This window comes from Perissodus microlepis, chromosome 18 (genome assembly GCF_051167445.1).
Source record: "Perissodus microlepis isolate ML-2025 ecotype Zambia chromosome 18, ASM5116744v1, whole genome shotgun sequence".
Classification (NCBI taxonomy): Eukaryota; Metazoa; Chordata; class Actinopteri; order Cichliformes; family Cichlidae; genus Perissodus; species Perissodus microlepis.
In genome coordinates, this window is record NC_140478.1 from 10,867,308 (window position 1) to 10,894,163 (window position 26,856).

Below are 26,856 nucleotides of genomic sequence, written 5' to 3' on the forward strand. Positions count from 1 at the left end.
TGGTGAAAAGAAAATTCCAGGTTTTTATTACAAACTGAGATAGACATGGTCAAAAGGACCTGCTGAGTTTTAAACTGAGTATCAGAATGGGGAAGAAACATAATTTAAGATGTGGCAAGGTTGCTGGTGCCAGACAGGCTGGTCTGAGTATTTCAGAAACTATTTCAGAAACGATCTACTGAGATTATTCTGTATAACCATCTCTAGTTTACATAGAAGAAAAAGGATTAAGAAAGGTTAAAAAAGATTAAAGAAGAAATGGTCAGACGAGAAAAACGGGACTTCTCTGAGTTGACAGGAAGGCAAAAGCAATAAGCTTCGTTGAATCAATGTATGCAGAAGAGCGTCTTCTACAGCAGCAGAAGACCACGTCAGGAGAAATACTTGCTTAGCCTGATGAATCTCGATTTTCTGCTGCAACATTCAGATAGTAGAGTCAGAATCTGGCATAAACAACATGAAAGCACAGCCCCATCCTCTCTTGAATCAGTTGTTCAGGCTGCTAGTGGTGGAGGATATATTGTTGATGCATGTTGAATCTGTGATCATTGCTTACACCCATCTTCTGATGATGGCTTCCAATAATATAACGCACCATCTCACAAAGCTGAGATCATCTCAAACTGACAATGGGCTCATTCACTAATAAGTGTTTACACGTAAAATCACTGTTAGATTCATGAAATGTGCACAAAGGCCAATTTTGTTGGATATGTTAGTGAATGAAACATATTTAAAATCCACAGGCTCATGCTCACTGCCTGCCGTCTGCATAATATCTGCATGCTACACACCAACATTTCTCTGTCTGTAAAAAGCAGTGAGTTTTTACAGCTTACAGAAACCAAAGATTTCAGGAAATCCTGCTCCAATCATACGGATAAAGATATTAAAATACACCATTTTAGTATGCAATGCTTCAAGGTCATAGGTCAAAGGTCGAGGTCATACAAATTAAGATATATCATATTAGTCTTTGGGAGACATATGCACTCTCTTTGTTTGAGCTCTTTAAAACATGTTTATATGATTTCACAATCACATTACATTTGCTGACATCAGCAAAAATGATCTATGAAAACAATGCAGATGTCATCACTAGTAGTCATTAGTCTAGTGTGTATTTTGAACTATTTAGAACAGAAGAGCAGTGAAGCGGACTTTTTACTCAGTGCTTGTTTAGCTTTTCTTTTTTTTTTACTTTTTTCACCCGTGCTGTGTGAACAGAGCAAAAAAACAAAACCCCATCAGGGTCTTTATTTCATTTCATTTTTGAAATTCCTGCTACACAGTGGTTCAAACAGAGTGGGTGAATACACACGAGTCAGAGTGAATGTACTAAAAGCAGGAGCTGAGACAGCAAACACTTTTAGCCATGGAATTTCTTGCTGTCAAAGAGGAAGGAAAAATAACAGCATGAACGTTAGTCAGAGAGGGAATTATGCAGAAGCTGATATATATAAAGAAAAGCTAAAATCACGCTGTGACTGTGGCAGTTCTACTCAATAACTCATTTGGCATTATGGCAGCGTGCGAGGAGCTCAGCTTTAACGTGGATCACGGCTACCTGGAGGGTTTGGTTCGAGGAATGAAAGCTGGGATTCTGTGTCAGACTGATTATCATAATCTGGCCCAGTGTGACACACTAGAGGGTAAGACTTTTGTATCACACATGTGTCATAATATGCAAATGTGCAATACCTGCAGTCTAAAAAATATTATGCACATGTGAGGGGGTGTTGGAAGCAATTTATCTATCTATCTATCTATCTATCTATCTATCTATCTATCTATCTATCTATCTATCTATCTATCTATCTATCTGTGATCAGTACATTGTTTAACCTTTTCCTGCTTATTTGAAAATGGCAAACTAACAAGCAGTGGAGTATAAAACATTTGATTTGCCATGTCCTCTGCTCAGATATGAAGCTACACCTTCAGAGCACAGACTACGGTAAACTGCTGTCCTCATCTGAGGGCGATTTGACTGTGTCGCTGCTGGACAGCAAGCTGAGGGAGAATCTGGTGACTGAATTCAGCTGCCTGCGCTCTAACGCCCTGCCACCCCTGTCTACCTTCCTTGACTATATAAGGTGTGCCTAGTCACTGCATGTGCTTTATTTATAGCTTGTGTCACAGGATAAGCAGACGCACTTCAACAGCATCCTGCAGGTTAGCTGCTGCTGAGATTTTCAGCTAAAGAGGACAGTGTTTACGCAGACAGTGGAGACCTTGTGGCAAACGTGGCGAGGTCTCAATGCAATTTATGCGATGAAAACCTTCCTTCTGCAACACTCTTTGTGGTTTATAAAAATGGGATGAGCAGGAAACATTTTACATGAACTGTCATGTAGGGTAAAAGGGATATTCAATTCATGTGGTCTCTGTGTTGCCATAGTTACAGCTACATGATCGACAATGTGGTGATGCTGATCACGGGGGCCCTGAAGAACAAAGATGTGTCAGAGCTGCTCCCACGGTGTCACCCACTGGGAGCGTTTGACCAAATGGCAGCCGTGGGCATTGCTCGCACTCCAGCTGAACTGTACTCAGCCATCCTGGTGGACACACCACTAGGTAATCTCTGTTTTTTGTTTTTTAAAATTTCTAATGGCGGCAAAGATGTATATTATTAATATTTAATTATCTTTTAGCTCTAATACACTTGTGAAAGACCATCATTGACTTAAATATCAATGAGTCACTAAAAACACTTTAGTTTAAACACTTTGCACTGATGCATGCAAAAAGAAAACAGGTCCTGCTCACTCATCCTGTTTCATTAACCACCGCTTACTGGAAGTGGTTTGCACACAAAAACTATTAATTTAGTCATTAGAGCATTATGAACCTTTCTGAGTACAGATACAATATTAAATGCCTCACATGACCTCATCAGACTGGATCTTTTTATCAGTTTATTACAGTGATATAACTTTTATTTCTAATGCATAGCATTATGTGGAGCTCTGTGTAATGTTTGTCAGAAACTGCAAGTGCTCAACATAACACTGAAATGTGTTATATCGTTATTACTAAGTATTAAAGTGCTATTCCAAAAACCAAATAACACCAAAAGGAAACAATAATGTTGTTATATTAGTTGTAGTAGAAGTTTTAGGAGTAGTGGTGGGAGTGACAGTAGTTTTATGTAATCTTAATGCAACAAAAGCAGTGATGAATATGTGTTTTGGATTCAACTTGTTCAGGCTGTGCCCACTTCATAGTTCGATGACTCCCCAAATTAGAATTGGTTTTAACTTTTTTGTGTCCTTTTAGAGGTTCTCAAAGGGAGAAATCAAGATTTTTACTTATAAAAATGTAAAACTAAAAAGTCATTTCTTTCTTTAGGTGTTTTAGAAAATACAACTGTGGTGTCTTTTTGGTAAATTTTTGTAGCCTAACTTTTCAGGTGTCAAATGTCAAAGCCAGATTAGCACTAGTCATTAAAAGGCAATGCACGTTTCTGTTTTCTTTTATTTTTTCCTCCTTTGCTGTTAAATCCTCCTAATGTGTTCATAATACCTTCCAAGCAAGTTTGTGGACTGTTAGTTAGCAACAAGCCTAATAAGCTACTTCTGGTTTCTTTATTTTAGACTTCTCTGGCTCTCTGTTCCCTCAGCACAGCTAAAAGTTAGTCAGTGCTAAAAATTTCAGAGTCATAGTTTACCAAAGCTAAGCATGAAGTAATAGGTGTGAGCAGGGATATAGTAAACACAGTTGTGACCATATGTTATTATTCTTCATGTCAGGAGTGGGCTTCTACTTTATAAAAATATTTACAACATACTGAGGGTTACTGTGTTGTTTTATTCTCGCCACAGGTCAGTTTTTCCAGGATGCCGTATCTGAGTGCAGCCTGGATGAGATGGAGGCTGAGATCCTGAGAAACAAACTGTATAAGGTGAGCAGAGCATGGCATAAGATGGCATGACTAACCTATCTCAGCTTTGACACCTGTGTTATAGTATTTGTGCACATGCTATAAATATGCAATAAATTCTTTACTGTAGTTTATACTACTGTGATAAACATGCTTAACAGCTGCACTTAAGTTTTACTGAACGCAATCTGTTTTTCATGAAATTTGTGCTGATCTCGGTGCCTTTTGTTCTACCGCACAGGCATATTTGCAGTCTTTCCACTCTTTCTGCAAGAGCGTGGGCGGTGCCACAAAGGACGTAATGTGCCCTGTCCTGGAGGTACTCTGGCTTTCTATGATGCATGAGTTTGTTTAACTGAAGTCTTACAAACTACTTGAGATTTGTTTTGCTGTAAATGCCGTGCGCTTTTATGCGTGCTGCAGTTTGAGGCGGACCGGCGGGCCTTCATCATCACGGTGAACTCCTTTGGGACGGATCTCAGCAGTGCAGACAGGAGTGCGCTGTATCCATCCTGTGGCAAACTTTACCCTGGAGGACTGAAACTCCTGGCCCAGGCGGAGGACCACGAGCAGGTCAAGGCTGTGGCTGACTGCTACCCAGTGAGTTTGACCTCATGTCCTTTAAGATGCTGCACGGTTGTTATTGCACATTGAGTCAGACATGTGGTCAGTGTAAACTCAGATTTCCCTGCAGGACTATAAAATGGTTTTTGATGACCCTGAGCCTGGATCAGATTTTAAGACTCTTGAGGACCGATTCTTCGAACAAGAGGTAATGACGGCTTTGTTTTGAACTTTCACGGATTTCTTTCCCACTTTTCAACATTGTAAAAAACATTTGAACCAGGCTGACCATTCAGACTTTCAAATATGAAAATCTGACATACAGTCACCAGCCACTTTATTAGGTACACCCCACCTAGTTGGAGCTGCTTTTGTCTTCAGAGCTACTTGAATTTTTAGTAGCACAGATTCAGATTCACAGATGTGCTCTCCTAGAAGATGCTCTTCTGCACACCTTGGTTGTAACTTGGTTATCAGACTGTTGCATTCCTATCAGTTTAAAGCAGTCTGGCCATTGTCCCATGACTTCTAGCTTCTATGAGAACTGCAGCTCACTGGATATTTTCATGTTTTAGACCTCTGTAAACTCTATCATGTTTAAAATCACTTTTATCACCTGCTGAAAGTATATATATTTTTAAGAAAGTACAGTTGATTAATCTAAATTTAGTATTATTATGTACTTTTCTTGTTAGGTTGCCCTGACTGTAGATTCTTGCAGCTTACACATCTATCATTTTTCTAGGTGAAGCTGAACATACTTGCTTTCCTGCAGCAGTTCCACTTTGGAGTATTTTACTCTTACATCAAACTTAAGGAGCAGGAGAGTCGGAACATTGTGTGGATTGCCGAATGTGTCACACAAAGACAGAAGTCAAAGATACACAACTACATACCCATCTTCCAAAAGACCAGTTAACTAAGAAACAAGGATGTTTTACTACGTTTTAGTACGGATTAGTAAATGTGGTGGACCAAAGTGAGTCTTCAGCATCTTCCCTGTTTGCACTACAAACCACGGCCTTGGTGTTACACTGTTATAGCACATCTGTTGCTCATGTGTATTGAGTTTCAAGACCTGATCGCTTACGTCTCAAATTTTTTGAAAGAAATTACTCTTTAATTCCAGACTTTGTGTTAATAATTGTCCTGGTCACAAAACAAAGTCTGAAAGGAATGATATTCAATAAAAAGCTGGTTTCAGCCGCTCCCTCCTCACGATGCACTGACACAAATCTTTTAAAAAAAATGTTTTTATTACATTGTGTTATTAATAAACTACTTGCTACAGTGAATGTGTTTACATTCACATTAATGGGATAATCAACGCACGTCTAAACAGGACAAAAGCGTCACAGGAGGTACAAGAATGTGTGACTACACAGTGGAGTACAACATAAAAGTACGAAGGCAATATGGCACAAACAGTGGTATAAAGAGTAAATCTGTCCATTATAGCATCTCAGAGAGGTCAGAAACTGGCCATTTTTGCTCTTCATTAGCTTGTCCTTCCTTTACACTGTCACTAAAACAGAAACACACACACACACACACACAAAACAAGTTAAAACTACATACAAAATATACATTTTGCATGTCTGAATTCAAAATTTGCCACAAATACACGGACACATTAATACAAGAATAATCATGCATGTCTTATTCAGTGGCCTAACTCACTGCATTGAACGGGGACCTCCATGGGTATGTAGTTCTGCTGGCAGAGGTGAGCGAAAGCAAATGCTAATCTGCAGGGTGCTCTCGATGAGCTGAGTTGACACACAGACATGAACTGACTGGGATCCACCTGACAACACAAACGCAGGTTTGTGAAAAAAATCACATGTGATCAACCAAAAAGAGAAAAAAAAGGAAAAAAAGATGGAGATGGGGAAAACAGAAAGGATTTCATATTTATCTGTTTAAACTTCCCTCCATGACGAGCTTTCCAAACATAAATGGGATATTAATAAAAATGTTCTGGTGAAGAAACCACCAGGACATGCCTGCTGTGTGGGTTTTTTTGTTACTCACCACCCTGAAACAAGAGCTGAGGGGAGAATCGGGAGAAGAGAACAAAGCGTCACAGCTCGCTGGACTGACGGCTGCTGTCGCAGAAGGTTTGATGCATGTAGGTTTCATCTAAAGTCACAAACAAGCGGGCAAAGCTAAGGAGAACCTCGAGGCTGACAAAAACTCTGCAAACATTTGTAGACACAAGATTTCACAATTTCATTGAAACTCGATTTCAGGAAATATCGGGATGTTGTCTGAAATACAAATTAAAGCAGAATGCAGTGATTTGAAAATGATTTAACCACCGAGAACCATAACCACAAATCAAATGTTGACGCTGATTTATTTTTATAAACATATGTTCATTCTGTATTTCATCCCAGCAAAACGTTCCCCCCAAAATGTTTATGCGGGAGTATGTTTCCCATTATCGTATATCATTTTTAACACTTTCCAAATGTTTGGTAGATGAAATTAATGGCTGTCACTTGGAACGCAAATGAGAAGGAGAATGAGAAGGGCGAAAGAGGATCGTTGAATGACACGGATGAACCAGAGCTGGTTTGTAAAAATGCTGCAATTTCAGTGGTGTGGAACTGGTTTAGCTTTTGTCCAGCAGATGCACAACAAAGCACAATTTTTGGTAGAGCATGCTAGCTGGCCGTCGTTATTACCGTGAATCAATCCTTTGATTTTTCTGAAAATCGACAGTGCCCCTTATAATCCCGTGTGCCTTATGTATGAATTCTGGTTGCGTTTACTGACCTCGAAACGATTTTATGTGGTACACGGCGCTCGAAAATCTGTCAAATATTTTAGTATGACTGTGCTAAGCTACAAAGCCGCACCGCTTGATGGATTGTCGGATTATTACGGCTATCGTAGGCAGGAGCCTCGCGGAGTGATACGTACTGTGCTTCAACATAATATTACTGTATTGTGTGTGTATAACCTCTTTTTAAGTTTTGTGGATATTATACATGGTTATGCTGAGGATATGTCGGACAGTTTCCACTGGAAATGCCTTTTGGTTAAACTGTCAGCAAGGAATTTGCACTGTTACATTTTTATATAACTTTAATGCACATAAAAAACAGCTGCTTGTTTAAGTGAACATACCTTGATGTGTTTTTTAGCACTAATAAAGTTGTGGAGTCGTAAAGTATTTTGTCTAGTGTCAATTATATCGTCAGTTATATCTTATCGTAAATTTTCAAATGTATATCGTGATAAATATTTTGGTCATATTGCCCTGCTCTACTTATTACAGCATGTCATTATTTATTCAACACAAATAATCTAACATGTAAAAACGCTGCGCATAAAGTCTAACGACACCCTCACTGCTTCCAAAGGAATTAAGAGACTAATTAGCAGATCAAGTGCATGAGATTAACTGATCATTAGTGAGTGTGAGCATCTCTATGAAAGCAGATGTTTTGGCAGTTTGCTGCTCTGGAGAATTCAGCTGTGTGTTACCACAATGCTCTGACCTTTAAGAGTGCTCAGAGAAACTGCCAAAAGCCCAAGAGCTACATCTCCGACTCCTGGCACATTAGATCTTAAAGTTCGAGACAGTACATTTATAAAATGATTGAATAAGTGTGGCTTATTTGGAAGGACTGCCAGGAGAAAGCCTCTTCCCTCAAAAAAAGTGTCACGATCTGTGGGAGGCAGGTCACGTTTTCTAGAAGATCCAAATGCAGACGCTTGGACTAATCCTAACAAAAGCGAGCCGTTTATTAAGGCTGATCAAAACTTTGCAAAAATACAAAATAAAAGGGAAAAAGTGGACAAAGACTTTCACTAACAGAAAACTAAATGGGGGAAAAACTGGTAACAAGGATCCTGGAACATGAGCAAGACACATGGAAGAAGAACGGGCGTTCCGGCACAGGACAGCGGGACAATATGTACACAAGAGGGTGGTCAGGGAAGTGAAGGCACGGGAAAGGCAGCAGAAACAAATTAGACAACAAATCGGAATTGAGCATTTAGACCTGCAGTGTGAACGTAGCCTAAGTCACTGAGTCGACCATGAACTCCTCCTTGTACCAAAGTTTTCTACTCAAATATGAGATCATCGGTCTGACAGCTAAAGTTTGGCATCAACTGGGTCATGGAACAGCTGATGGAACGACTGAAAAACATATCATTTGACGTGTTGCCATGGCGCACTCAAAGTCCAGATCTCCACCTGACAGATGTGGCGGGTCCTTCAGAGAGCCGTGCATAAGCAAACGCCCAATGAGCTGAAGCAATGTTGTAAAGACAACAGGGCCAAAATTCCTCCGCAGTGATGTGAGAGTTGTTGTTCATCTGAAGTATATATGAAGCGCCTTGAGGCGACTTTTGTTGTGATTTGGCGCTATATAAATAAAATTGAATTGAATTGAAGTCACATTTAATAATTTTAAGACTTGCTGAGGACCAAATCATTTTTATGTAAAACCTTAGAGCTGAAAGAGGATTTTATTTATTTATTTTTATATCTTTCATCACTAACAGGGTGATGACATCAACAGATGACCGAGGAACAAATTCCACTTCATGCAATTGTAAACCTATGCTATAATGGATGCTGGAGTTTTAAGTGTGTACCGCTAACAAGCCTTTCTTTGTCCCTTTCTACTTGCCCCCTGCCAAAAAATTTATTTTTATTGGTCATACAAGCAAACAGCTTTCCACTGATCTTAAAACATAAATGGACCCAAGCCCAGACTATTGCTATGCCCAGTGAAGTCTCTGCATCTTGTTTCTGTCTGCTTTTTCTTTCAAAGTCAGAGCTTTAACATGTGCTACGGAGTGGTTCATATTTTTTAATGAATTCACTTGAGGGCCTGAAGACCATAACCGTTGATGATTATTTTAATCCTGAGAACATTCCTCGATTATTCAGTCCTTACCGAGTCCTTTTTCACTTTAAAACCTTTTTGTTGTATTTTCGATCAAATGTAGAGTTTAAATGATTTACAAATCCTTGAAATCTAGGCTTTATTTCATATTGCACATGTTTTTGAGAACTGGACCGATGCCATGTGTTGATTAATCTCACTGATCCTACCTGCCAGGTGTAGAGAAAATCCTCCAAGTTTTTAGCCTGAGATCCGTCAAACATAGGAAAATCATTTCCTGCGTCGTTATCGTTGGTCCCAAACAGACCGGTGGACACACCTGTGCAGGCGAGAAAGGTGTATATGTGTGAGAATATGAAGACAGATATTTATAACGGGCCATGCTGAATCTTTCCCACCATGTAACCATCCATCCAGAGCGAAGCTGCACAATTCAAGCGACAGGTCACATGACACAAACATCCCACGCTGACTGGACACCTGCACCACGTTTGATGCTTTCCTGACTGTCATTCCATCATCAGTGAGAAACGTGTGGCTGACAGCGCCGCTGCAGTCGGTCCTCACCTGTGACACAAGCATTTACCCGTCTTATTCCTCGTGGCCTGAACGCTCTTTATTCGTCGAGAGTAACACATACCTGCCCGTTGCGCTGAACGCTGATGGTGTGGTTATTCATTTGTATCAGGAGGAGGTTCTGCGTGTCTGTGCCGAGCAGCAGCGTGAACGACGGATCGCGGCCGACGTCTCGGGCCAGGAGCAGTGGACACGAACCTGGCAGCTCATACAAGTGACCGTCAAACGTCACTACGAACTGATCTGCCACCAACAGAGCTTGGTCTTTGGTGAGATAAGAAGGGAAAAACAGAGAGAATTCATTGAACCCTCATGTGGTGTTACTCATGCAATGTTGGCAGGTCTGGTGGACTCACTGTTTTACAGGGTTATTAAATCAAAAATCTAAATCATTTTATGTAAAAAGCACTTAACAGATATATAATTTAACCCAATACTAAGCTATACAGACAAACGCGTGTGGTTAACGTTTGTTATTTACCTCTGTTAGAACCAATTTATGCATAAAAATCCAATTTGTTCTTGGTTACAAAAAACAACCCAAACCACAAATAGAACGTGTTTATCTTGCAGCAAAATTTCTTGCTTACTTCTTTGAAATTAGTAAAAAACTGAACGGATGTCACATCAGTTCCATTGAAAAACGAGGAGCATACTTGATGTGTTGCATATGTGTTTCTTGCAGCTGTTCCAACCTTATTCTGGCCTGCGAGCCAGTCAAACCTAATGGGTGTCTTTTTGTATTATTTTGTCTTATTTTTTGTGAACTTGACTCACATATAAAATCTATCTCATGCTCCCGTTTCTTTCATTCAGGGAACATTTCTAAGCTAGAGAAAATTGCTGCGTTTGTATCATTGCGCCTGGATGTTTGTAATGCTTAGAAAAAAATATCTGTCCCACATTCACCCTCAGTCTTATGGGAACCACATCTTCTCAAATATTCCTCATCTCATTCTACATCCAGTAGCAAGCCGCGTGTTGCCACGTAAAAGTTCAACGTGCTGTTAACAACACTTAAATCACAATTAATGTAAAAAGAAAATCATATTAAAACAATAAAAATAAATAAAGACATGAATAAGAAAAGGATGTCATCAGAAGGCCTGATTAAAAGAAATGTTTTGAACTGTTAATCAGTTAAACTGAGCTGGAGTGCTAAACTGTTCCAGAGCCTCGGTGCCGCAGGATGAAAGGCTCTGACCCCCCGTCGTCTTCAGTCTTGTATGAGCCAACTAGCATATTAGTGAAAACAGCGAGCAGCACTGTGTTTAACACGAAGCTGAGATAAGTCATCTGGTGTCCATTTAGCTCCGTACGCGAGTGTGAGAATTTTAAAAGAAATTCTAAACTCCACTGGCAGCCAATGAAAACAGAGTAAAGTAGGGGTGATGTGAGCTCGCTCGCTAGGGTGCATTAGGAGTCTGGCTGCAGCGTTGAGCGACACACGAAGTCCTGACAATGCAAAAAACAAGCTCAAAAAGACAAAACACACCCGAAGGCACACTTGTACACGCTAACAGTCGCGTGAAGTCATCAGAAATATGTTATTTGTTCCGTTCGTCATGGAAACCAAAGGGAAGGAATGTGAAGCTGAAATAATAATAATAAATATTTCATGTTGACATGCAGTGCCCTTTTTACCTACGCCTCCACTCATAGCTGGTCTAACTCCATATTTAGTTACTCCATGCTCATTACTACATGTTTACAACATATAAGTCAGTATTTGTTTTTAGACAAGTGCCGCCAGTACTGATTTACTTAGAAGTGTTATGTTGGTTAGTTCAGGTATCTTGTGTTATTTGTTGCAGATGTGTTCCAGCCATGACCTAAAATGTTTTGAAGGATGTATTAAATATGAACAAAACAAAACAAAAACCCCTCTATGATGTTTAATCTAATTTGATTCCCTCTTTATTAGTTTATCCTGGTCTTTCACTGTGTGTAAAGCTGCTGCACGTATCCATGGTCTAACCTCTGCACTTGTTAGTTACTTCCTGTTTTATTTTGTTAGTCATTTGTGTCCTTATTGGTTTCATCTGTATCTCGTTACCCTCGTCTGTCCACCCCCCCTTGTTTACCTCATGTATGAGTACTCCAGCTCTGTCTTTCCCTGCAGTTTTTGTGCATCTGTTTAGTCTCCCAGTGCGTCCTCTGACAGCTCTGGATTGTGTTTCCCTTTTGCCTCTGGATTTCTGTGTTCTTTTGGACTTCATCAATCAAAATAAATGCTCATTTTTCCCCATTCAGTCTGTCCTGGGTATTGTTTCTCACCCTACAGCACATAACAGTTTACTGACTTTTAAATAATATTTATATGGACTGAAGTGAAGAGGTTATCGAATACCAACTGAGCGTGCCTAAAAAGCACCTCCTGAGGTCCTATTTGCAACAATTACCAGGCTGGTATTGCTACAGCTAGTTTCCATGCAGATACTGAGGCTTGCTCTGCCAGACCTATCAGTTAAATCCTCACATAAAACATTTCAAACGAGATCTGAGAAAAGACAGAAGAAGAGTACAGTTGAAATACACCAGCCTGGGAACAGTGACAAGTTCTTTTTGAGGTTCTGGGACTCATGAAGTACAAATGGAGAAGATTAAAAACTGAGTGAACTTTTCCAGAAGAAGTGTGCCTTCCAAAAGTCATCTAAGCAAAGAAAAATATCCAGGAAATCACAAAAGATCCAAGAAAAAAAAGAGAACAGCACGACTTGTACACCCGTAATAAACATCAGCGTTTATGACACCTCGATACTTTGTGTCAATACGGTCTCAGTAAAATTGATCAACAGCACTGTCATAAACATGTAAAACTGAGTAATTAAAACGGTGCCTTACGTGTGAAGGGGCTGTCCATGATCTTCCTTTTGAGGCGGTAGAGTTCGGCAGTGGGTCTGACAGCAGTGAGGGTCAGCAGAGGTCTCAGGATCCACTCCTCCAGGAGGATCTCCATCAGCCCAGCTTTGGCCGTCCTTGACCGGGGCAGCTGTGGCAGCGGCACGGACACAATCACTGAACATTCACTGAAAGGAAAAATAAAGGGAAAAAAATCCAACTGGAATCATTTTTATCCATCAGTTGTACTCTGGATCAAAACTTGATCTTTAAACTTCTTGATCGAGTTATTGCTTAAGTTTAAACAGGTCCAGCTTTAGCTACGAACATCTAGGTGCACATAGCTTCGAGAGCATTTCGGTGACTATAATTCAACATGTAGTTTGGACCTGCAGTGAGCCCAAATAAACTGACCATTTTCAAAAACAAAAACCCCCAAAACAAAACAGTGATATAGCTGTCTTAACTCTGATATGTGCAGTACCTGGGGAAGAATTTGTAGACTGATGCAAGCCGTTTTCTGACTCCAGACAGAGCCATCGCCAGCCTGGTCTCAATCCAGTGGTAGGCATGCTGGCCTGCCTGATTGACACATTGACACATTCATCAGGTTCAAATAGGTCTTTTAGCAAAGGCTGAAACAAACAATGGATGGGAACAATGTGAAAAGCACAGGAGGAAGAGTGGGTGTAAGAGATCGTGACACTTGAGCAACTGTTGTACATCAAAACAATGTTTTACATATACAGCTGCTATGTTTCATACTAATAATGTATGTATGAAATTATGCCCTTTCTCTTTTATTATGATGTGAAAACATTATAAGAAATAAGTATGAATCAAATAAACATTATGTAGTAGGATAAAAATGTGATATGGGCCAGCCTAAAGCACAAACAACTCATCACTACAAGCTGTCTTTTTCCACACGGGAGCGAGGGAAGAAGAATCCCAGCAGACTGGACACTACGCTTTGCAGATGTTTTCCATATCTCACTTTGCCAATATAAATGACTTTGCTGTTTTATAACATATTATCCATCCATCCATCTAATTTGTTAAATGCTATTTATATATATATATATATATATATATATATATAAATAAAATAGCATTTAACAAATTTCTCACCATATTGTATTTTGGTGAGAAAGTATTTAGCAAAGGTGGAAAGTAACGAATTACATTTACTTGCGTTACTGTAATTGAGTAGTTTTTTTGTGTATTTGTACTTTTTAAAGTCATTTTCCAAGTCGGTAATTTTACTTTTACTTAAGTATATTTTTTAAAAAGTATTGTACTTCGCTACATTTTCAATCACACCCGTTACTGAGTAAATTAAAAGAACAAACAAAAAAAAACCAACATTGCGCTTCGGAAATACTGCAGGGAATGATGGGTAGTAGAACAAATTAGCGTTGGGTCACGATAAAAATGTAGTCTGACATCGGTGGTACGGATCCAGTGAAAAAAGAAACCCCATCGAATTCTGCTGACCCTGAACTCGAAGAAACCGATGTGAACCCCTGGCCGTATTTAAGGGACCATTTCGGCTTCAAGTGCAAGAAAGGCAACAGCTTTATTATGCAGTGTAAGCTGTGTTTGCCCAGAGAGACCGAGTTAGCAGCTTTTAAAAATTCCACATCAAACCTGCGCAAGCATGTAGAGGTAAGTTAAATGAAACTTGTACATTTATTTTAGCAAAAAAGGCTGTGCTCAAGTTAATCACATTAAGTTAAGACATAAGCTGTTATTGGGCACGTTGTTGTCCACGCAACTTAAAATATTTTTACTTGATTGGTAAATTGCCAAAAGAAAATGTGTTCACTTTTCCTGTTTGTTAATAATAATAATTTATTTAAAAAAAAAAAAATTAGTTAAATTAGACAGAAGACAGAAGCGGCTACTTTCTTACTTAACCCACATATGTTCACACTGCAGGCAAAAGAATAACATGTGCTATGTGCAGAGGTGTTTTTTTCTGTTCTCAAACTGATCTCCCTGTTGGAGCTCAGTCTAGGGGGACTTATTTTTTTCTCCTTAATCTTTCCTCACGTGGTGCATTTTCCATCGTTATACCTCTCTGACCTGTCTTCCCCATGTGATGTTTGTGTAATGTATGTATGGTCGGAGGGTAAGATGACGCTGGCAAAGGTCGGCAACCTTAACCCAATTTCCTTCGGGGTCAACCTTCAGGATCAATAAAGTTTTATTGAATTGAATTGAATTGCTCCTCAAAATTAACAGAGCAGGGCCAAGTTTAAAAAATTAAAACACATTTTTATAGCAGCTGCTGTACAGCTCAATTCAGTACTTGTTCTCTTATTTGACAGTTTAAAACACATTCACATGTAAAATAATTATATGGTTTTGACAGTTTGGTTGGTTGGTTTGGTGACCATTATCCATTTTGATGTATAGACTTGCAGTTTAACTGCCACTGCGCTTTAATTTGTAAAGTTTTTCTTTTAATTAAAAAACAACTACTTTGAGATTTATCCCATTGTCTTTTTTGCACTACTCAGAAGAGGCTGTCCTCCTGCTGACAAAAAAGTAACTATGTAACTTTTACTCTGAGTAAATTTTAAATGAGCTACTTTTTACTTTTACTTGAGTAAATTTTTAGACAGGTAATTTTACTTGTACTTGAGTAAAATTTCAGCAAAGTAATAGTACTTTTACTTGAGTAAAATATTTTAGTACTCTTTCCACCTCTGGTATTTAGTCAGAGTTTTATGTAAGTGTATTCTAAACCGAACAATCAAGATGTGATTGAAGTGCAGACTTTCACTCAGACATTTAATTCAGGGTGTTTAGCAAAAGTGCTGCATTAAGTGTTTAGGAATTACATCGTGTTTCATACATTATGCCCAATATTTCAAGGCTCAAATCCAATTGGGCATTTGACAGGCAGGCGGTTTCATGGCCAGGTGAGGCCTGCTCCCTTATGATCCCATGACAAACAAAGACAGGGTATCTGGAGCTGATACCAAGTGAGGGTGGCACAGCGGTGCAGTGGTTAGTACTGGTACCTCAAAGCAAGAGGCTTCTGGGTTCAAATCCTCTGACTGGCTGGGGCCTTTGTTGGGAGTTTGTATGATCTCCGTATGCTTGTGTGGTTTTTCTCCAGACATGCATGCCAGGTTAATCGGTGATTCTAAACTGTCTGTAGGCATAAATGGCTGTCTTTCTCTCTGTACGAGCCCTATAACAGACCAGTATGTACTTCACATCTCACCCTGTGACAGCTGGAATAGACTCCAGCCCTGCCATGAGTCTGAGTTGGATAAGTGGAAGAAGATGGATGGTTGAAGAATCCAAGTGTTGAACTTACATTTGGTATCTTTTTACTGGAACTCTCAATATTAGGCTCAAAGTGATATAATTCAGGTCATCATTAGACCGAAAACCCAAAATCAACCTGTCAAAGAGGAAAAAAGACTTTGGGAGTAGCCAAATATGAAATCTGGTCCATTTTTTAAAAGAAGGAATGCACTGGACACCAAACGGTCTAGAGACCACAGACGACAACTAAAGTGGATGATTGCAGAATTCTTTTTTTGGCTTGGGAAAACCATCACAGCAATTCAAGAAAACTCTGGAGGAGGCGGATGTATCATTGTCAAAGCCTTAAAACAAGAGACACCTGACACATGAAAGATACGGCGGGGTTACACCCAACACAAACTCAAGAACGAGAAGGCCAGATCAGACTTTGGGTTTTCGGCCAGAAAATGTCTAAGTGAGCCAGCAACTTATGGGAAAAATAAAAGAAAATTGATAGTTGAAACCAAGCTTAATTTGTACCAGAATGATGTGAAGAGAAAAGTCTGGAGAAGGAGAGAAACAGTTCATGATGTGAAGTATATGGATAGAGAAACACCGCCGTAGCCAGTGGATATGGATCGCTGGTGTTTATTGATGATGTGACTGCTGATGGAAGAAGCAGGATAAATGAATGATGAATAGTGCAGGGCTACACTCTCTACTCTGATATTCTTCAGTGGCCAAATCAGGCAACTTACCTCAATGCTTCAATGTTTGCTTTTCAGTTCTTAAATACAAACTGAATGCACAGAGACCAACAAACAAGCAGCAACTGCAGTAAAGGCCCGCCAGAGCATTTTGGGAGGAGGAAACATGACATTTGATGATGTCCATGGGTTGTAGACCTCAGGCAGTATGAAGGATGAATATCCAAGTATTAAAAACTATCTTTATATTTGAAATCATATTAGTTTTGTCCAATTAATTTGGAACTTCTGAAAATGAAAGCCTGTAGTATAAAAATAGCTGTAACTCCTATACAGTGAATGCTTTTGTTAAACCCCTTAAAAACCTGAAGTCTGCACTTCAATCGTTTGGTTTAAAATCCACTGTCGTGGTGCACAGAAGCAAAAACTACAATTGCGGACAATTAATTTGTCACTGTCCAAAAACTTATGGAACTAACTGTCTGATCTAATTTGAAGGCAGACACTTATCAACAGCCTTGATAAGGTTTTTAGTTTGTCTAACCCAGTCAAAGACCTCATCGAGCACATTTAAAAAGGCACCAGAGTGCAGTTTCTCACCACATCCAGGGCGATGCTGAGCGTGGTGACACCGGCCTCTGACAGCAGTCTGAGCTGAGGGTTCTCCAGCAGAGCAGGATGGACCTCCACCAGCTTGTCATTCCACTGCAGAACAGCCTCCCTCCACATCGCCTCCAGCCTCTGGCCCTTCACATCCTGGTACACACCCGCCAGAGTGGCAAGCGGCCCTGAGGCAGAACGAGGGATGGAGGTACACGTTTTCAGTTTCACATGAGTATACATACTTCAGAACCTCTCACAGGAAATTGTGAGGGACCACAAAAAGAGATGTGATCATCGATGATGACGCAAGAAGAGAAATTTGCTAAATAATGCCTTGAGAGACAGAAGAGATGCTTTTCATGCTTCCGGTAAATAAGTTAATGGAGAGAAGATTAGTTTGTGTTTGGAGTTCCTTAAGGAAATTCAATTGGTGACGGCACAGCAATCGCTCAAAAACTAAAGGCCATCTCTTTATTCACCAGAACTAAATTAATCATGTACACACAACTGGAATGCATCATTCCTGAAGCTCTGGTAAGCTTTCTGTCTTTCCGCACTCACTCCTAAGTTCCTGCTGACCCAGCAGCGAGGCGTGCTGCAGCAGACTCAGAAAGCGTGGCAGGCTGTCGGTCAAGAAGTGACGCAGCGGGCTCCTCTGCCACAGAGCCAGCACGCCTTTTTCTTTCTTCCCCAGCAGAGCCTCTGCTTGCTGTGAAACATGGAGAGGCAGAGCGCTCAACTCCTGCAGCAGCTGACTGTCTCTGGACTGGAGTGGTGGGGGATTAACAGAAACAGCACAGCAGTTAAATCCAAGAAAGCTCCTGTTATTACATTAAGAATTCCAGTGTGTGTGTGTGTGGTTACCTGTCTTCTAAAGTCTACGAGGAGACGCTGCAAAGCCCTGATTCTCTCCGTAAGTTTAATCTGTATCTGAGAGCTCAAATAGTCCGCCCACTGCTGTGAACCGAATGAAAACAACCACTTTAAAAAAAGGCCATTCACATGAAAGCAAACACTGGGATGTGTTCATGCCATTAGCGACACCTCTGCTGCAGTCAGACTCTCCAAACAGCCACTTGCTCTCAGCATTAGCGTCTGATTGGCTGTTCCCAGAAACACTCTGCCCAGAGTTTCGGATGTGCCACTGCCGCTTCTTTTCTGCACATCCAGCGTCGAACTGTGGTTTACACCCACACATACCGCTACAGTGAGATCCTCACTGAGGCCTAGACCTGCACAGCAAGAGACAATTTCATTTCATTTTATTTCATTTTGATATATTTTGGCATTAATGCATGGCTAAGGTTCTTCTGCATTTACCATTCATATGACCGGCTGTAGTCTGCAGGCATCGTCCCTCGACTGTACCGTTCAGCCAGATCTTCTCTCTGCCATCCAGTCTGGCCTGTACCTGGAGACCTGGCCCCTTGATTTGAGACAGGGCACTTCCCCTCACTTCCACACTACAATTACCCATCCTAGACTGTAAAGAGTGAAACAAATGTAGGCATGTTTAGAATTAGTAGGACCCTGACTTACAAAAAGAAGGCTAGTCGAATATCTCACTATATTTCGATCATTTCCTGGAATCCTTGTTAGGAACCAGCAGTGACTGCAGGAAGTCATTCCAAACTCCACAGAAGAAACACGTTTCTTTTTTTGTACAAATTTAGCCGTCGTAATACAAAATTTTGCTTAGTGAAATCGGTATGCGTGTGTGTAGCTACTTGCCCTTTCTTGCCTTCTCAAAGAAATATGCACAAAAGCCCATTTCTCACAATATTAAATATCAAGAGTGGGCTGTAAAGGTCCTGCAGGGGAATCGTGTCATGTATTCAGCAACAATTTTACACAAGTATTTTTAATTTCCAACTTTGTTGAAATTAACAATACTTGAACTATTTTAAATTTCCCACCAGGTCCTTGTTGTTGTTTACCTCAGAGAACAGAGACATGTTGGTCCCGTGAAGAGTGGAGGAGTTGGTAAGGGCGAGGGTGAAGCTGCAGTGGTACGGTCGCCCTGTCACTGCCAGCTGGGACTGAGTGTAAAGCAGCTCCTCGCCTGAGTTCACTCTGTGGGATCCTGACCATGACAGAGTCTGAGAGGCAAAGAGATAATTAACAAGAGCTCAAGAAAGGAGATGAGGAAAGTGAAAAACTCTGCAGGTCATTCAAGGGAAACAAAGAATATATATAGTGCTCAACACAAAATTGTTTGACCCGACGAGACCAAAGACGGCCAGTTTAACACAAGACGTGATGAGGTGCGGCAGTATCACCGCATCAAGTCTTATTCTTAACAATTTATAATGTCTCCAAATATGAAGAGCAAAGAAAGAAAGCAGTGAGAACTGATGTGTGGACTCACAGGCTGTAGAGGACAGAGGCCCAGCAGCACAATGTGCTCTAAGCGGTTCCTGAGGTTGGTTTGAACTTTGGCCAGTAGTGTGTGTGAGGGACAGGGAGCTGGAGAGACTCTGTCCAGGCCAACGTTAACCTGAAGGCTGTGCATTCCCCAGTGAGCTTTCTGGAAACATCAAGAAAGCATAAACAGATGTTCTTATTGATCTTTTATCATATAAGGTCAATGTCTTTCAGCGCATAAAACTGACTACCTGGTACTTTATGCCTTGCTTCAGGCTCCTGCTGTCCCATCTTAATTCTGCATTTTGGAAAAATGAGTTCCCCTCATGTGCCATTGACACACATCCTTTAACAGAAGACACGGCCATCTGTGCACGTACACACACACACACACACACACACACACATTAAGTAAGCTGATGCTCCACAAACTTCCTGACTATTCTGCACACATGACTCATGAGAGTATTTACCAACCTGTTGGGCTGTAAACAGAGCGCATGCCTGCCCCCTGCTGGAGTTGGTTTGCCACTGTTTATTCAGGCTGAGAGAAACGTTGACAGGGACCACACCGTCCCATGACAAATGGGCCTGTATACAGATAACCCACCCCACCCACCCCCCCACACACAAATATTATATCCCTATCATTGTTAGTTTTCATACATTTATTGGCATTTATTAGTACTTTAGGTAAAAAAATGTATCTGTAGTCTGAAGGGGTAACTGCAATTCTGTCTATGTCTTCTGTCTTGTTTTCTGTCCCGTCTTTCTCCCCTCACCCCTAACTGGTCGCAGCAGTTTGCTGCCCCTCCTTCACCCTGGTTCTATTGGAGGTTTTTGTTAAAAAGGAGTTTTTTCTTCCCACTGTTGCAAATTATTTGCTCATAGGGGGTTGTATGATGGGGGTTTCGCTCTATTATTGTGGGGTCTTTACCTTAAACTATAAAGTGCCTTGAGGTGACTGTTTATGTTATTCAGCACTATTTAAATAAAAATAAATTGAATTTAAATCAGTATCGCAGACGAAATATAAGACAACTGTGTGAAGCTCCTGTTGTACCTGGTGGCTGCTGCGTCGGTCTCTGTGTGAGCTTTGCATCAGTGTGTGCAGCGACAGGTGTCTGAGCGCAGAGGTGAATGGTTGTTTCAGCTCCAGTTTGGTTGTATTTATGTCCTCCGAGCGACTCCACGAGCTCAGAACTCTGACCTTTAGATGACCCCATAATGCAGAAAAGAAATCCAGTTTATTAATGCCTGAATGATCTGTGTTTTACTGTCATAACCATATACATTTCATACACATTTCCATTTAGTTATGTTACAGTTTTAGAGTTTAAAGAGGAAGGAAAGCTAATAGCAGAGAGAAATCAACGTTGTTTTAATTTCGTTTTTCGCGTAATGACACAGCTTGTACAGTCTGACCTGCTCCAGTTGTCCATGCCTCATCCAGTCCAGCAAAACACTATCCAGTCCTGCATTTAGCGAACGCTCCAGCTTCACATCCAAATTAGTCAAACGGGGGATGCAGGTGATCTGAACTAACATCAGGGACGAGAGAAAGACTCAGCATCTTAAGTTAGCTTCATGATTTATCTTTTACTTTTTTCCCTTTAAGTTCTAACGTGGCCTTTGCAGATAAAACAACGAAGATCAAGCATTGCTGAAAAACTAAATGTTACCCCTGATTGTCTGGTTTCCCATCTCCAGTGCTGGTGGAGCAGAGTACAGACCAGACAAGCTGAACTCCTGGCTTCCCCACACAGCAGCTTGCTGAACTTGGTAGCTCCATTTCCGAGCCTCGTACACTGTCCTCACTGCAGCAGTCCTGGGGAGTGGCTTCAACTACACAACAAATCATATTTAGGATGTGGAACATTCATGTTCCACATGAGGGTTCATGTTGAGGGTGTGGACTGAAACAACATTCAGATTTTGACCCAGAAAGTCAATTTTTTCATTAGTTTTATTTTTTAATGGTTCCCAAAATCAGGTGAAATGCATCCGCTGATAACATAGAGGCCGTTGCATTATTATTTTTATTATTATTGTCTATAAACAATAGGACGCAAATATATGATAACCCTCTAGAACAACCATCCATCACTGCCAGTGAAAAGTGTCTGTAACCTGTGACTTGATAAAACTCTTAAGTAAACTTGTGCACACACTGTATTCCTAGTGAAGAGACATTTAAGCTCAGAAATACCTGTGGGTACGAGTTTTTGACCTCTAGAAGTTGCCTGTATCCGCTCTCTATCGCTGCCAGCTCTCCAACAGCCCACAGCTTCCTCCTGCCTGACATCACCTCCACCAAACCCACCACAGTGGACTGAGAGTGGTTCAACTGGAGGCGGAAAGAGACAAGAAGGTGCTGCATTAAAAGGATAGCCAAACAAAAGCAGTGCATTTGTAATTTGACAGAGGATTTGGACAGTGATGCACAGATTGTGTTTTGCAGAGTGTATGTCTATTTGAGCTCCAGTTAAATGCAAAAGGAGCTCCTCTGAGAACTGAAAAACTCACCTGCGTTCGGACATTGATCTGAGAAGGCAGGTAGACCAGCATTGTGGGGATATTCTGGACCACCTTCACCATCAGGTCCTTGCTAAACAAAAGGACATCTATCACTTTCAGTGTGCGCACAATGTGCACAAAGACAACTTACAATAATTTTTTTAATTAGTGAGTGACTGATGTGTATTAACGGTACCTATGAGGGACATGGTGTCCCTGGACAATGAGTGCAAGTGAGGTGCTGAGTTCAGGGTTTACAGCCATGGAGCACCTCAGTTGTGACTCAGTAAGTCTTCCCCAGGCCTCCACCTGCAACAACATTCAGCGATAACAATATGAGAGTAGACTGCGAGCACAGAAGAACGAAGATGTTGGGATTAAAGGTGCGTGCTGACCTTACCTGAAAAGCAGGAGTGGCTTGTCCCTGTACTGTCTGTTTCAGTGTGATTCTGGCCTCCTTAGTTCCTCCATGTGCGCCCCAACCACCAACATCCCCCACCGCTCTGACCCTCCAATCCTGGCTTCGAATGTCTAATAAGGCGCTCCTCAGAGGGCCTGCGGAGGGTATCAGAGCATCACTGCCTCAAGGTAGAGTCATCACACCTTCATGAGAATAACATTTAGCCAAAGCATCTTTTTGCTCCTGCAGGAGAGGAGGAACGGCCATAAAACAATTTATAAAGTAAAAGATTGACATCTGCTGGTCACTGTGCAGTATTGCACTTCATGGATAGGATTTAAGACAAAAGCGGTCAGCAGCCAAACGGGGAAAATACGAAGCAAGAAGTGCATGAAATTATGAAACTGGGATGAAGATTAAAATAAAATAGATGACTAAAGTAAAAGAACAACGTTAAACCCGACTTTTTGTCTGACCTTTGAACTGAGCAGTGAGGACGGCGTCCAGATTGCATTGAGTTCTTGTTTGATTGAAATCTGGAGGAGAGTAGGAGAGGAGAACAGACAAATGTCCATTGGTGCCACTGAAATTCAAGCCAGATGTGAGCAGCTTGCGTCCCTCCACAGTGAGCTGAGCCCTGGACTGATGCTGAGAGAAGGTTCCTTGGATGGAGCAAAGACCCTAGTAGAGAAGAAAGTAAAAGAAGAAAGCAACTTGTTTTTGTCATTCATCTCATGAATTAATAGGATGTTCTGAGACAGGCAAACCTCAGCTCACCAGAAACATAAAAATAAATGTTTTTTTTTTTTAAACTCATAGAAGTAGGTTAACATTGTGTCTGTATGTAGAGCCATTAGGTAGGTACCTCTATATTAGATGGCAGGCCTCTGTCGTGTAGCCATGACCAGCTGTGCCACATGGTTCCTCTTATTTCTTTGGTCATGGGAACATTTTTCATCTTAAGCCTCAGTCCCGCCAGCTGACCACCAAACTGGGACTGTAAGCTCATGCCTTTCCCCTCAGCAGAACCAAACTCCACCTGGACACAGTCACCATCCAGGGTTTAGTGCACGCTCATCTCAGTTAAATCAGGTGCCGTGATATACGGTCATGTATCCTTTTTAGTTTCCTACCTGGATGCTGTTGTTGACGGAGACTCCCAGCTTCTTCAGACAATTCACTGTGTGTCTAAAATGACTGTTTACTCTCACTGTGTCAGACGTCTTTGCCACAGACACAGCATGACTTACCTGCAGAGAATTCAGAACGTGAACAGCAACACTTTTTATAGAAATTCAAAAAAATACCACATTTTAATTCATCATTTGTCTTCCACTAACACCTGAGCACCACACAGATAAACATCTGAGCTCTCTGATTTTCTTTAATCTGTTGTTTTTGTCTCCATATATATGTTTTATATTATTTATGTTTCGAGTAAAGGTATATTAATCTATATGTTGGGTCTTTGGCAGCTTTGAGCCACTATGGTTGTCCTTGACTTCACCTGAATAACAGTTTTTGTGCGCTCATTCTGGACCCACCATTTGATTTCCTGCACTGCTGCTGAATGTGTAAAAGTGTGAACCATTCCTGTGACTCCCAGAATTCATTGTCACTGCAGCGTTTAGCGGGAGACCCAGCTTCTTCAACAGGGGCACAGAGTGGTTTAGATTAAGAGTCGCTTCATTTTCGTCCTTCAACCCAAGAAAAAGTAATTAGACATCTTTATGTCTCATGAACTTTCTGAGACTTTCTGAATTTCTTTGACATATTCCCACACCTTGGTTTTATTGATCAACACTAAAGTTTGCAACCTGGCGTTGTCGATCGCCATTGAGAGCTGGGATTCAGCAGACGTTGAGGACACAACCAGGGACCCAGAGGCCTGCATCCTGTCTGGACTGCCCAACTCCTATAAAAAAACAAACAGGAAGTGATTAAAGATCTGATGAGTAATACTTTTCTATGTGCATCATTAAGTATGTACCTGAATCATTGTACAGTTGTTGTGATACATCAGCGACCCCTGCAGGCCCAGCTGGGACATCACAGCTCCACTGGCTGTGACGGCACACTCCTCCATCTGAACGAGGGCTTCGGCGTCAAATCGTAGTTTTCCTGACCTGGTGCTTAGTCTCAGTCTGCTGTTTCTAGGCACATCTCTGAGAGCAGGAAGGTCATGGCTGAGTTCACCATCCACACTGAGCTCTGGCCAGGCCCTTGCATTAAGCCTCAGAAAACCCCTTCTGCCCTCCATATCAGTGCCCAGCATGACTGTCCAGATACCCCGAGGATCCTGCTGTACTGACCCATTTATATTAGCCTTTAATGAATAAAAAAATCATTGTCAGCAACAGTCAAACTCCTTTTTCTCTAATATGTCTTTGACTGTATTGATAGAAAAATCAAAAACAAGGATTCATGCAGCTTTCAAAATCCAAAAATGATTTACTAATCATTCAAAAGATCCAACCTGTAACAGAGGGCACATAGACTCCAGAGCCAGTAGCCACTCTGTTCGTCCTCTGGTTTCCACAACTCGAGTGGCTCTAATGTGACACGTCCCAACTTTGATGAAGAGACTTCCAGGCTGTTCAGGGCCTTCAGGAGCACTAGCATCTATAGAAATGATCTGTGGTAGACCCTGACCACTCAGCCAGAGAAAGGAGTGAGTAAGGGCCCCAGAGAGGTTTGGACTCCTGCAGGACTGGCTCATGTCTAGAGAGAGGTTCTGATTATCCGCCTTCACAGAGGCGGACAGAGTCAGCTGGCAAGGAATAACCTTGAGGAAGCCCCGCAGAGCCAGGGACACAGGGAGTTTCATTCCCTAAGGCACAAACACAGGTGGAGCATAATCATTACTTCTGAGAGACGAATACCCTTCAAAATGTTTTTATAGCTTTACAAGCTTGTAGCTGTATCAGTGGAGTTGTTCTGCTCTGCTGCTATGACAAGCTCACGTTTGATCTTCTAATGGGCTGGAAACTGTATTTCAAAGGAGACTACATTAACATAAACATGAGTGAGTTACAGAGGAAATTCCAGTTCTTCTAACTGTGATGAAAGAAACATGTATGTATCACCACAAGGTGACAGCGAGATTCAACAACTTCAACATATTGGTTTAGGTTTCCACGAGCTGTATTAAACACAACTGACAGATTTACTCACCTGCAGAGAAGGACAGAAGCTGCTCACATTAACAGTGTAAGAAGTCTGCTCAGTCTCTGTCTGTGAAGCCTTGACTTTCCCTACATTACCCCTAAAGAAACAACGTCCGACCTCCAGGCCGACCTCCATACCAGGCAGAAGGGCAGTTGAGACGTTCAGGAATAGCTCTCCATGGGTAGGAAATTGCAGCTTCTTTATTGGCTCAATTGAGTGCTGTACAGATGCCCGGAGACTAAGCTGAGGATCACAAGTTAGAGACAGGTTTAGACTGCCTTTCTGTGCTCCTTCGGCCTGCAGGACAGTGCTGAGATCTGTGGAACAGCCAGACTGAGTGATGGAGACGTTGAATGAGGTCTGTGGAGGCAGGAGAGCCTACAGAGGAGGGAATAAAAGATTACATTTATAGAAATCCTTCAGTTCAAATATTTAATCACAAAAAAATGTGAATTATACAAGGAGGTGTATGTAAAGTCCTAAAATCTCAGTCCAACAATGTAGCCTAAATATATTCAAATGGACAAAGAACTGAGAAGAGCAAATACTTTGCTGCATCAAACTTTTGATTAGGTGGTTTAATATTTCAGCTAAAAGGCAGATATCTGCTGGATTTCATTAGCCCAGTGTAAGTACAGCAAGCCTCTCAGAGTTTAATTGAAGGGTGGACGTCATATCTAGAGGATTAGACCACGGGTGTCAAACATAAGACGGAGGGGCCAGAATCGGCCTGGCAAATACTCCAATCCCGCCACACTGGACAGCTTTGGAAAATGTGAAGGAAGGCAGATATTCAGATTTTTAACTGTATTTTCATAAGTTTTACAGTCGTATCATTGCTGATAAGGCCTTCCCAGTGGCTATTCATGACACACCAAATGTAATTAGGTAATGATTACAAAATTAAATGACAGAAAAGTCTTTTTTTTAATTTACTATATTCTATAGAAATTTCAGGGTTTTTTAAATGGATACACAGGATATACTGCTCTATGATTGTACCCATGGATACACTTTTTCTCTAATTTTACATTTTATTTTTCAGTTGATGGTAGCATTAGAGGAAAGGTTAAATTGATCAAAGTGGATCAA

General features: G+C 41.1%; 2 protein-coding genes across 3 annotated transcripts in view; one reads left to right on the forward strand and one right to left on the reverse strand.

Moving 5' to 3' along the window:
* The first annotated feature begins 1,022 nt into the window (after window positions 1-1,022).
* Window positions 1,023-7,604, forward strand: LOC146367332 (V-type proton ATPase subunit d 1-like). Its single transcript, XM_084911986.1, has 8 exons — window positions 1,023-1,652; window positions 1,925-2,096; window positions 2,402-2,580; window positions 3,828-3,907; window positions 4,128-4,205; window positions 4,310-4,486; window positions 4,581-4,658; window positions 5,196-7,604. Exons 1-8 carry the CDS (start codon window positions 1,523-1,525, stop codon window positions 5,367-5,369), a joined length of 1,068 nt encoding a protein of 355 aa, XP_084768112.1. The 5' UTR covers window positions 1,023-1,522; the 3' UTR covers window positions 5,370-7,604.
* Window positions 5,688-26,856, reverse strand: part of apoltp (apolipoprotein lipid transfer particle homolog) — a 42,269-nt gene continuing 21,100 nt past the window's right edge. The window contains exons 43-74 of one of the 2 annotated variants that reach the window (XM_084911985.1): window positions 25,771-26,142; window positions 25,073-25,426; window positions 24,587-24,922; window positions 24,380-24,511; window positions 24,141-24,293; window positions 23,730-23,846; window positions 23,462-23,635; window positions 23,073-23,277; window positions 22,597-22,751; window positions 22,393-22,505; window positions 22,206-22,287; window positions 21,889-22,026; window positions 21,362-21,524; window positions 21,105-21,220; window positions 20,743-20,889; window positions 20,157-20,270; window positions 19,931-20,047; window positions 19,684-19,842; window positions 19,253-19,414; window positions 18,636-18,798; window positions 18,360-18,547; window positions 18,180-18,269; window positions 17,877-18,081; window positions 17,313-17,500; window positions 13,223-13,320; window positions 12,742-12,926; window positions 9,962-10,161; window positions 9,720-9,888; window positions 9,531-9,640; window positions 6,485-6,592; window positions 6,131-6,257; window positions 5,688-5,975 (exon numbers count right to left, since the gene is read on the reverse strand). In XM_084911985.1, coding sequence (XP_084768111.1) covers window positions 5,965-5,975; window positions 6,131-6,257; window positions 6,485-6,592; window positions 9,531-9,640; window positions 9,720-9,888; window positions 9,962-10,161; window positions 12,742-12,926; window positions 13,223-13,320; window positions 17,313-17,500; window positions 17,877-18,081; window positions 18,180-18,269; window positions 18,360-18,547; window positions 18,636-18,798; window positions 19,253-19,414; window positions 19,684-19,842; window positions 19,931-20,047; window positions 20,157-20,270; window positions 20,743-20,889; window positions 21,105-21,220; window positions 21,362-21,524; window positions 21,889-22,026; window positions 22,206-22,287; window positions 22,393-22,505; window positions 22,597-22,751; window positions 23,073-23,277; window positions 23,462-23,635; window positions 23,730-23,846; window positions 24,141-24,293; window positions 24,380-24,511; window positions 24,587-24,922; window positions 25,073-25,426; window positions 25,771-26,142 — 5,151 coding nt within the window. In that variant the 3' untranslated portion in view covers window positions 5,688-5,964. Of the gene's footprint in view, window positions 5,976-6,130; window positions 6,258-6,484; window positions 6,593-9,530; window positions 9,641-9,719; window positions 9,889-9,961; window positions 10,162-12,741; window positions 12,927-13,222; window positions 13,321-17,312; window positions 17,501-17,876; window positions 18,082-18,179; window positions 18,273-18,359; window positions 18,548-18,635; window positions 18,799-19,252; window positions 19,415-19,683; window positions 19,843-19,930; window positions 20,048-20,156; window positions 20,271-20,742; window positions 20,890-21,104; window positions 21,221-21,361; window positions 21,525-21,888; window positions 22,027-22,205; window positions 22,288-22,392; window positions 22,506-22,596; window positions 22,752-23,072; window positions 23,278-23,461; window positions 23,636-23,729; window positions 23,847-24,140; window positions 24,294-24,379; window positions 24,512-24,586; window positions 24,923-25,072; window positions 25,427-25,770; window positions 26,143-26,856 lie in introns of both variants that reach the window. The other variant, XM_084911984.1, reaches the window with a different exon arrangement.

Bases quoted from the DNA above. Each gene is read 5' to 3' on its own strand.
- LOC146367332 (XM_084911986.1), top strand. From the start codon at position 1,523: ATGGCAGCGTGCGAGGAGCTCAGCTTTAACGTGGATCACGGCTACCTG. The intron at 2,581-3,827 runs GTAATCTCTGTT...TTCTCGCCACAG, and splicing joins CCTGGTGGACACACCACTAG to GTCAGTTTTTCCAGGATGCC. The intron at 4,487-4,580 runs GTGAGTTTGACC...ATTTCCCTGCAG, and splicing joins CTGTGGCTGACTGCTACCCA to GACTATAAAATGGTTTTTGA.